General features: G+C 45.1%; 1 protein-coding gene across 1 annotated transcript in view; it reads left to right on the forward strand.

The window, feature by feature from the left end:
• Nucleotides 1–11790, forward strand: part of ZMYM4 (zinc finger MYM-type containing 4) — a 142370-nt gene that overhangs the window by 30965 nt on the left and 99615 nt on the right. Inside the window, 2 exon segments of the mRNA XM_075195488.1 lie at nt 2660–2738; nt 4363–4624. Of these exon segments, the coding sequence (XP_075051589.1) occupies nt 2660–2738; nt 4363–4624 (341 nt within the window).

The raw sequence follows: 11790 nt of genomic DNA on the forward strand, positions 1-11790 counted from the left end.
TAACTCTCCCCGTTCTCTAATGGCTTTTTCGCTCTTTTTCCCTTTTTATATTGCACGCCAGACCGCTGACCAGGCGATTTACTTCTTCTTTAAGCAGAAATCGCCGTGTCTCTCTCCTCTGGCAGCGTCCGTAAAGCCCAGCAAGCCGCACCAAGTCCCCCCCCTCCTTTTCTAAGACGGGGACTTGGATGCTTCCAAAATGACAGCAGTTGTGCCAAGTACCGGCGCTCTCTGCCTTCATGGTAGCGCCGGTATTCTCATAAAGGCTTGAAAAAGACAAAAGTCTTCTTCTGTCAGCGAGAGCCGTTCAGCTCTCCGTCTGACAGCTGACTCTCAGTAAACGAGTGTGCTCTCTATAGAACTGAGCACACTCATCCTTAAAGAAATGAATAAAATATGAAATAAAATTAAAAAACCTATTACAGTGAATATAAATCACTGCCCCAAAAAAAACAAGCCTAACTCCTTTGGGCACCTAACATAAACTGGATGTACAGGGGGTTTGCAGGGGGGATGGGCTGTCGAAAGCTCAAAGAATTAACTAGTTAAGTGCCAACTCCTCCTTCCCCTCACACAACCCCATGGTAAGCAGTGTCCCTCAGATGGATGAAAGCAAAATTCATTTCTCTTTCATCCAGTCTGGGGGACACTGCTTACCATGGGTTGTGGAGGGAGCTTGGGGGAGTTGGCACCTAACTAGTTAAGTTTTAGTACTGCCGACAGACCCCTCCCCTCCACAATCCCCCTGGACTCTTCAGTTTATTAAAAAGCCCTAGGAGTAAGGAAAGTCAAACAAGAGCACACAGAAGAACAGAAGAAGGAAGGGATCGCAGTGTCCCCCAGACGGAATCAGAGAAACGGATTTAACGTAAGTACATAAATCCTCTTTTGTCTTTCATCCAGTCTGGGGGACACTGCTTACCATGGGGACGTTCTAAAGCAGCCCCTTAAGGGTGGGACTACTCTGAAAATCCCGCTCGCAAAGCATTACGAGCGAAATCTGCATCCGTAGATGCAAATATATTAAATTGGTAAAATTTTGTAAACGTGTGGACAGAGGACCAGGTGGCTGCTCTGCAAAGCTGGTCCGCAGAAGCCCCATTTCTCGCTGCCCACGACGCCCCTACCGATCTGGTGGAATGGGCCGCAAGTCTCTCTGGCACAGGACGATTAGCCTTTATTTAAGCATGTCTAATCGTTGCCGTAATCCATCTAGCAATGGACTGTTTTGAGGCTGGCCAGCCTCTCTTATTAGCATCATAGAGGACAAACAAAGAATCTGTACGTCTAATTTGTGAAGTTCTTTTTACATAGATGCGCAGAGCCCTAACCACATCCAACTTTTCCATAGTCTGGAGATCAGATTGGGAAGAGGATGAAAAGGCCGGGACTACAATGTCTTGGTTAAGGTGAAAAGCCGAAACTACCTTCGGAACGAAGGAAGGAAGGGTTCTTAGGACCGCTCTGTCCTCGTGGAAAACCAAATATGGTTCCCGACAGGACAAGGCTCCTAATTCCGAAACTCTTCGAGCAGAAGCAATAGCTAAAAGAAAGAGGACCTTCCAGGTCAACCACTTTAATTCTGACTCGCGCAAGGGCTCAAAAGGAGGCCCTTTAAGCATTTCCAGTACCAGATTGAGATCCCATGGTGCTGTCGGCGGAACATAGGGAGGCTGAATATGCAGTACTCCCTGGAGAAAAGTCCTGATATCCGGTAAGTCGACTAATTTCTTATGGGGAAAAAAACCGAAAGTGCCGATACCTGGACCTTTAGGGAACCTAACCTGAGACCTGCCTCCAGGCCATCCTGAAGGAACGCTAACAAGCGAGTGAGGTGAAAGGAGGATGAGTGGCAAGTCCTACTTTCGCACCATCTAATATAAGCTCTCCAAATCCTGTGATAGATGCGAGCTGAAACTGGTTTTCTGGCTCGCATGAGGGTGTTCACCACATCTGGAGAGAAACCTCTAGCTCTCCAGAGGCTGGCTTCAACAGCCATGCCGTTAAACTGAGCTGAGGTAAATTCTGGTGTACGAATGGACCCTGAATAAAAAAATTTAAGATTACACTAGCTATAAAAAACGCTGCCCAACTCCAGGGCACCTGAAAAAAACTGAAGAGTCCAGGGGGATTGTGGAGGGGAGGGGTCTGTCGGCAGTACTAAAACTTAACTAGTTAGGTGCCAACTCCCCCAAGCTCCCTCCACAACCCATGGTAAGCAGTGTCCCTCAGACGGAATCAGAGAAACGGATTTAACGTAAGTACATAAATCCTCTTTTTTCTCAGTCCATTGGAGGGCATCGGGTGCCCACCGTTAACGCTCTGGTTTCTCCCACTGTTCTCCTCAATGTCTTGTTTTTATGAGAATGTTGTTATTTTTTTTTTCTCTCTTCCTGTTTTCTCTCTATCTTTGCTTTCTGTTGGCTTGGTTAAACATAGACTGAAGCTAAACAGAAAGTGGGGTATAGAGCGTGAGGGGCTAGGTTTAGTTAACAGATGTTTGAAAGTGTCAGCTCACCCTGTCCCTACTCCATACCACAATGACCCAAGTGTCCCCCAATGGATTTTACGTAAATATTAAAATCCCATTTTCTCAGTATTTGCTAGCAGTACATGACTGTATCACACATCAGTTTCTTGATCACTTTATTCATTACAGGAATATTCCCAGCAGCCTAAAGCTTCTGAAGGGGAACTGAAAATCAGTGCGGTGTTTTCAGTCAGTGGAAGCCCCTTGGGTAAGTGGCACTAATATATATTTGTGTTTTTTTTTTTGCTGTGTAATGTAGTACCTGTTTGTTACCCAAAACGTGGCTCTTATTTTTGTAGGTGCAAAATTTACATCTTATAACCGATATATTTCAAGCGTTGTGTAACTGAATCCAAGACATATTATATAATAATAATAATAATAATAATAATAGAGTATTGTTAATAATAATGAGTAGCACAAGTAGATATTAAGTCCAGTAAATTAATTTGGTAGCTTTAAATGAATCTTATATTTTTTAGACTTGTCCATGAATATGAAATACCCTGAAAGAAAAATGTAACTCTTGTGTACTTAAAGTAGTAACTTTTCTTTTTTGGGGGGAAGTGGTAACATGTTAGAGTGAGCATTAAGCTAGTTTGAGTCAGACAGGGGAAAAAAAAGAGCACACCCTCTTTCAAATCTCTTAATTTTACATATCGGGGCATTGTTAATTTATTTAGTCACCAAATTCTTAATTTCATTAATCTAATCAAATTCATAATAGATTTTGTTATTTAACAAAGGACAAGTCAACTTGTAGAAAGCATGTTTGAAAATAAGTGCACACTGCTTCCATATGGATAAAAGACTCCATTTGAGCCAAATGCTGCTAATGAAGTCACTTTGTTAGTTGATTTTCAGAAAATTGTACCTCTTCTGTATAAAAGCAGAACCATTGTCACTAAGGTCTTGAACATTCAGGTTTGTTAAGAAACTCATGCTAAGGAGAAAGTCATCTGCTATGGTTTCAAAACAATTTATGCTGCTCACCAGTCTGGGACTTTACAGTTAGAAATATTTACAAGGAAGGGTCATCCTAACAAATTCACCAAAAGAACCTCATACCAGGAGAAAAGTACAGTGAGAGAGTGGTGGTGTTTTGTGGTTGTTTTGAAGCCATAGGACATGGATGTCATGCAATCATTGAATCCATCAGGAAGTCATCTTTAAACCATAGTATTCTAGAGGAAATGTGAGCCCATCTCTCCAACATCTGAAACTTGGCCCATTTGAATCATACAACAGGACAATAATCCTAAACACATGAGCAAATCTATAACTAGCTAAAGAAGAAAAGAATCAAGGTTTTAGAATAGCTGAAAAGTCCAGATCTAAATCTAATTAAGATGCTGTGATGGCAGTGAATCTGTATTTCTGGCTCACTCTTACTTACAACACTATGTCTGATAAACTCCCAGCGAAAATGATAACTTCTAAGGTCTTGGTACTAAAGTTGGTTCTACAAGCTACTGAATCATGATGACCACTTTTTTACACATGGCGTCTTCAAGTTTGCTCTTTTTTTGTTAACTGAATAATGAGAAATATATTACTTGCTTCATAACACAACATGTTTCCTTACTTAATTGGTATAATGCAAAATATGAGCATTAACTGTTTTTATAATACAAACTATCTGCTACTCATGTATTGTAAGTAATCATGAACCACTTATTATGAAACATAAGGTCCATAAGTCACCTCAGTGTACACAGCTATTTAATAATGGAAATTTTTTGTTATGTATAATTTTCTGCTTCTAAATAGTAGTTTATACTTTCTATAGCTTACAAGCTAACTTGTATGTTTGCTCATATTTTCCTCCATAGCCCCCCAGCTGTCCACTGGCTTACAGGCTCCACTAGGCTCCCCGGGGATGAACAAATCTGTCCCGGCAGTTCCTGCAGTGCCCACAACCTCAATTAGAGTATCCTGCTCGGGGTGCAAAAAGGTTCTCCAGAAAGGACAGACTGCATACCAGCGTAAGGGATCTACGCAGCTCTTTTGTTCCACCCTTTGCCTTACTGGCTACACTGTACCCCCTGCCAGACCCATGCCTCCAGTCAGGCGGACCTGCTCCAGCTGCGCAAAGTAAGTAACAGTGGAGCTGTAAAATAGACATTGTTAACCATCCCTGTAAGATTAAGTAACACTGTGAGAAGCATTTTGTAAACATGTAATCACAAGCAAACATCTGCTACCTTTATTTGCTCTCAATGCAGGAGAGAAGTTCAGCATGTATTTGTGATGTGACTGTGGTGACAATAACAGCACTGTTGACCTCTACATCTTGACCTCAGCATTTACCTAGTCTATAATATCTATGTATGTAGTCCTGTTACATGCTGCATTCCACACCAAAGTATTTTTATGGCGAATATAGGGGATTTACTTAAAGAAGTGTTCCACATCAAAGTAAGATGTACATGGAGCAAATTCAGGTGGAAATGTCCGGGCCGATGGTTAGAAATCTGAGTAATGGAAGTAAGTTTCACTGATGTGTTTGAAATTTAAAATCAAAGGTGTTTATGAATTTACCAAGAATTGCTGTACACAGGGAAATAAGGAGAGCGAGCACAAAGGACAGAGATTAGTAAGAGGTTATATCTGAAAGTTGGGCTAGACAACTACCGGTTGCCATAGCAGCTAATGCACTCTTGTGACTGGAGGATTTCCCTCCTTTCTGTGTGCTTCTCCTACCTTTGTAATGGTCTCTGGATTGCAGCTCCATCTCTGTGGTGTAGATTCAAACGGATCATTGAGTGTTGCAGAATTCTATTACTAATTGTGTAGTTAGAACCAGAACAACACTCGGGGGTAAATTTATCAATGCTGCTGGCTTGAAAAAGTGGAGATTCTAGTTATCAGTTTGTAGAATATACTAATATACAAAATGGTTTAGAAGGGCTAGGTCATCAGTAGGGTGGTTGAGTCGATATATATATATATATATATAATTTTATTATATTCATACATACTCACGTGTTCTGTTTATTGACCCACATAAAGCCTCTGTGCTTTGTTTTTGGAGCAGAACGACCTCATATGTACAATTTAGATATTTCATATAATTCAGCTCTGCTGAAAAATGGAGAGGCGCTGCCCTCAGAAGAAATGGACGATTACTGATCTCATTACCATGTGTATGTATTCTCATTCTGACTTGTCTCATCCTCCAAGTACTTCTTCTGGCAGCATTGACGATATGGAGGAAAGGTTGGAAATGGGCTACGCTTTCCTTATATTTGCCTTAATATGTAGACTACTTCATCTGTCCCTGAGCCAAAAAACGCAAACAGCCTCATATTTATTGGGGTCTTCAAGTAATGCATCCTTGTAGGAGCACTGAGGGGCTGATAGTGAGGCAGATACACCTATGGCCATTTAATAACTAATCCCATTAATTACCAACTTGCAAAGGTAGTTTCCAATTTATCCAATGAATACTATTATTTCTCTTTCATCCAGTCTGGGGGACACTGCTTACCATGGGGTTGTGGAGGGGAGCACGGGAGTTGGCACCTAGCTAGTTAATCTTTAGCACTGCTGACAGACCCCTCCCCTCTATAATCCCCCTGCCACTTCCTCCTCCATTTTTTTCTAGGTGCCCAAAGGAGTTGGGCAAGTTTTAGAACAGCTAGTTTTTCTTTTATTTTTTAATAACTTTTAATTTTCTCTACTATTTTTTACTCTTAGTTAGACTTAGGGCAGAGCTGAGAGTGTGTTCTATTATAGAGAGCACACTCCCAGAAAGAAGGCAGCAGTGACCGGGCTCTGTTCAGAGGGAGCAGATTGCTCTTAATGACAGAGCATTAATGGTCACATTACAGGGTGACAAGCGGTCTCCCGGACCGCTGCCACTCTTGGAGGCTCCCCCGATAACAGGCGCTGCCATTATAGGCATAGAACGCCGCTTATCGAAATACCTCGCCAGCGGCCATGATGACGTCATCGGTCCCCGGAGGTGCACAGAAGGAGGAGGAGAGTCGGGGGCCATACCAAGATCCCACCTCAGGAAAATAGGAGGGGGGATCGGGGTATTCACCGCTGCAGGAGACCTCTTCAAGGGGCCTCCATAACTCTGCCAAAAAATAAGGATAAGTTCCTTTAAAAAAAAAAAAAAAAAAAAAAAAAGAGACAGCTGCAGAGGGGGAACTATCACAGAGCTCCCCTGCTCTTCAGCACAAGTGGTACAGTCCGGTCTTCTGGCGCCAAGAGAAGTCCGGGAAGGAACTTATCTTGGAGGGAGCAGGCACCAGGACACTGCTGTTGGACTTCTCCCCTGAGTGGCACTTTTGGCTAAGTACCAAAACCTTTCTTTAACCATTTACAAACTCTATTTTACGGTTAGAAGAGGGAGCCTAGTAATGATTATTGTATTTTCTTACTTGCACATATATCTTTTTATCTGTTACACACATACAAGTACAACTTTTATTACACATTAGTTGGTTACTTGTTGTTTACTCTGTCTCTCTCAATATATCTATCTCAGTGTGTTTGGTGTGCTTTTCCTTTTAAAATGTCAGAAAAGGGAAAAGGCTAAACATTTTACATGTTCCAGATGTAAGGTTAAATTACCATGTGGGCAGAAAGTCCCGTTGGCGCTCTGCTCTGCCTGCGAAGGAGGGGTCCCCTCTGTGCAAACCCAGCTCATTCCAGCCCCACTGACGGAGGAACCGGCCTGGGTGGCTTCCCTGACACAGTCGGTTTCCTCTTTAGCACAGATGATCTCCCTATCTACTCAATTACTATCGAGTGTGGCAGCCTCTGTGGCTAATAATGCTATTACACCTTTGGGACTCCCTGCTGCCACGGTTTCTACTGAAAAGGCTATAGCAGGACCTTCCTCTTTGCTTACGGACCAGCCACCTGTCCCCACAGAACCTGCATGGTCCTCAGCATTTATAAAGGGTTTGGACAGACTTAACCAGTTACTTGAATCCCCAAACCTGCCCCCAGCTAAAAGAAAGCGGATTAGATCCGCTAATCCTCTCATGGTCCTCTCAGATTCGGAGGGATTTTCAGAAGAGTATAGGGAAACATTTGGATTCTGACCAGGTTTTACCCTAGGAACAGGAAGAAAAAATATCAGTTTATTGATGATTTGGTTTTAGCGGTGAGGCAGTCGTTGGATCTCCCAGAAATGGAGGATCCTAGTCCTAGAGACAGATGTCATTTTAAGAAGGCCAAATGGAAGGTTATTCGGTTTCCCCCTTCTGTAGAGCTCAGAGATATTGCAGAAACAGCCTGATAAAAAGTTCTTTGTTCCAAAGAGGTTCTCTTCCCTGTATCCATTACAGGAGGAGGACGTGGCTCGCTGGGAGGAAATTCCGAAAGTAAGATACTCCAGTAGCCCGATTGGCCCGACACACTCTCCTTCCAGCCCCGGGCTCAGCAACTCTGCAAGATACCACTGACTGCAGAGTGGAATCCCAGTTAAAATCCATATTTGTAGCAGCGGGTTCTTCTTTAAGACCCACATTTGCTTCAGCTTGGGTTGCTAAAGCCATGGAAGCATGGGCAGAGCAACTGGCAGAAGCCTTACAGGACTCAGAATTGATTACCGTAGCTTTACATTTGAAAGAGGCAACAGGATACATTTATGAGGCGGCTCAGAGCACGGCGTCTGTGTCCTCCTCTATTCAGGCTGTGTCAGTTTCAGCAAGAAAAACGCTATGGCTGAAATCCTGGGAAGGGGATTCAGAATCAAAGAAATCCATGGAATCCATTCCTTTTTCAGCAGCAGGTTTGTTCGGCCCAGAATTAGATACTATGATTTCCCAGGCAACGGGGGGCAAAAGCACTTCTTTGCCGGTACTCTCAGGTAGAAGCCGGGCCCCACGGTTTAGCTCCTTTCGTCAGCCCTTTCGGGGGACCTCCTTGCCTAGGGGACAGTCGTTTAAAGGTGGACAACCGAATTCTCGAGGCTCCTCTGTCAGAGGCAGGTCCTCGTTTGCAGCTAGGCGCCAGGCCTCCAAGACTCAGGAGAAGCCTGCGTCCTGACTGCCACTCTATTCTCCAAGAAGTGGCGCCAGTGGGGGGACATCTGTGTCTCTTTTTCAAGAACAGTGGGCAGCGTCATCCCAAGACCCTTGGATTCGGGACATTATATCAAGGGGGCACATGATCTGCTGGGTCCGATACCACAGCGCTTCTTTGTAACCCCGCTACCCCGAGATCCACAAAGAAGACAGGCAATGCAGGCCAGTGTCGCATCTCTTCTTTCGCAAAGAGTCATTTGCAGGGTCCCAGACAACCAGAAAAGGAATGGATTTTATTCAAATCTTTTTCTGGTCAAGAAACCGGACGGGTCCTTTCGACCCATTTTAAACCTAAAGAACCTCAATGTGCACTTACGAGTGGACAAATTTCGAATGGAATCCCTGAGGTCGGTAATAAACGGCTTAGAGAAGATTCAGTTTATGGCGTCCATAGACATAAAGGATGCATTCCTCCACGTTCCCATTTGGAGCAATCCTCAGTCTCTCCTGAGGTTCACAGTGGGGGCCTCCCACTATCAGTTTCGGGCTCTTCCCTTCGGCCTCTCCACAGCTCCAAAGGTCTTCACGAAGGTCACGTCAGTGATGGCAGCGTGTCTTTACTTAAAGGGAGTTCAGGTCGTACCTTATTTAGACGATCTCATCAAATCCTCTTCAGAGATTTGCTTACGTCGGCACTTATCACTCACCATAGCGGTTCTCGAGAGCCATGGGTGGCTGATAAAGAAATCCCAGGTGGTTCCGTGCCAACGCATGGTCTTCCTAGGGCACATCATGGATACCAGTCAGCAGAAGGTGTTCCTGCCTATGGAGAAGATCAGTTCAATCCGGACTATAACATCTCAGGTCTTGTCCTCTCCCAATCCCTCAATTCATTTCTGCATGCGGCTGCTTGGGAAGATGGTGGCCTCCTTCGAGACGATCCCCTTCGGTCGGGCTCATTCTCGATGCTTCCAGTGGGATCTGTTGACAAAATGGTCAGGATCCCACCTACATTTGGATCTCCAAAGGATCTCGCTGTCTCCGGGGGCGAGAGAATCGCTCCAGTGGTGGCTGAATCAGGATCACATGTCGGTGGGCAGGTCTTTCGCTCCATGGTCATGGATCATAGCCACAACAGACGCCAGACTGAGAGGTTGGGGGGCGGAAATCCTGCACCTCCGGCTCCAGGGGCTTTGGTCTGTTCAGGAATCGGCCTTATCAATCAACACGTTGGAGTTGAAGGCAATTCTTTTAGCTCTTCGGGGGGCCCAGACCCTCTTTCAGGGCCACCCAGTCAGAGTTCAGTCCGACAATGCCACGGCTGTGGCATATGTCAACAGACAGGGAGGAACCAGGAGTGCAGCCGCAATGCGAATTGCAGCTCAGATTTTTTTCTTGGGCAGAACCGTATGTTCCAGCAATCTCGGCAGTGTTCATTCCGGGAATAAAGAATGTGGAGGCCGATTACCTCAGTCGCAATGCAATGATGCTGGAGGAGTGGTCACTCCATCCGGAAGTATTTCAGTCTCTAATTCAGAGGTGGGGTTTTCCGGATATAGACCTCATGGCCTCCAGACACAACAAGAAGGTTCACAGGTTTTGCGCAAGGGCAAGAGATCACTTAGCGGTAGCGGTGGACGTGATGACCATGTCATGGGATTTCAGGTTGGGATATCTGTTCCCCCCCCGATTCCCATGCTTCCTCGCGTGCTTAGACGAGTGAGGCAAGGCGGTCTGCTGGTAATTCTAATAGCTCCCTCATGGCCGTGTCGAGTGTGGTACACGGACATAATCTCCATGGTGGAAGGACAAGGATATCGTCTTCCGTCACGAGACGACCTTCGTCTACAAGGTCCCTTTCGTCACCAGAATTTACCTCAGCTCAGTTTAACGGCATGGCTGTTGAAGCCAGCCTCTGGAGGACTAGGGGTTTTTCCCCCAGTGTGGTGAACACTATGCTGCGAGCTCGAAAGCCAGTTTCGGCTCGCATCTATCATCGTATTTGGCGAGCCTATATCAGATGGTGCCAAAATAAGTCCTGTCACACATCTTCTTTTCGTCTCCCTCGCTTATTGGCTTTTCTTCAGGATGGGCTGGAAGCAGGGCTCCGTTTAGGTTCCTTAAGAGTTCAGGTATCGGCGCTTTCAATTTTCTTTCACCTGAAGTTAGCGGATTTGCCAGACGTCAAGACATTTCTTCAGGGAGTCTTACATATTCAGCCTCCCTACGTTCCGCCTACAGCACGATGTGCTCTTAACCTGGTACTGGATATGCTTAAAGGGCCTCCTTTTGAGACTTTACTTGCGGCAGATTTTAGGTGTCTGACCTGGAAGGTCGTCTTTCTTTTGGCAATTGCATCGGCACGCAGGGTGTCCGAATTGGGAGCTCTGTCTTGCCGGGAACCATATCTGTTTTTTCACGAGGACAGAGCGGTATTGAGAACACTCCCTTCTTTTGTTCCAACAGTAGTGTCGGCTTTCCATTTGAACCAGGAAATTGTAGTTCCAGTCTTTTCATCGACTTCTCATTCTGATCAGCAGTCTATGAAAAAGTTAGATGTGGTTAGGGCTCTCCGTATTTATGTCAAAAGAACTTCTCAGATTAGACGTACCGATTCTCTGTTTGTTCTTTATGATTCTAACAAAAGGGGCTGGCCAGCCTCAAAACAGTCCATTGCGAGATGGATTACGGCAACAATTAAGCATGCTTATATAAGGGCTAACCGTCCTGTGCCAGAGAGACTTACGGCCCATTCCACTAGATCGATAGGGGCGTCGTGGGCAGCAAGAAATGGGGCTTCTGCCGACCAGCTTTGCAGGGCAGCCACCTGGTCTTCTGTGCACACATTTACCAAATTCTATCAATTTGATGTATTTGCATCCGAATCAGAGCAGTCCCACCCTTAGGGGGCTGCTTCAGAACGTCCCCATGGTAAGCAGTGTCCCCCAGACTGGATGAAAGACAAAAGAGGATTTATGTACTTACGTTAAATCCGTTTCTCTGATTCCGTCTCGGGGACACTGCGATCCCTCCCTTCTGCTTTTCCTCTGTATGCTCTTGGATGATTGACCTATCTCCTTGGGGCTTTTTGAATTAACTGAGGAGGAAGTGGCAGGGGGATTGTAGAGGGGAGGGGTCTGTCAGCAGTGCTAAATATTAACTAGCTAGGTGCCAACTCCCGTGCTCCCCTCCACAACCCCATGGTAAGCAGTGTCCCCCAGACGGAATCAGAGAAACGGATTTAACGTAAGTACATAAATCCTCTCTTTTTTA

This window comes from Mixophyes fleayi, chromosome 2, assembly GCF_038048845.1.
Source record: "Mixophyes fleayi isolate aMixFle1 chromosome 2, aMixFle1.hap1, whole genome shotgun sequence".
Classification (NCBI taxonomy): Eukaryota; Metazoa; Chordata; class Amphibia; order Anura; family Limnodynastidae; genus Mixophyes; species Mixophyes fleayi.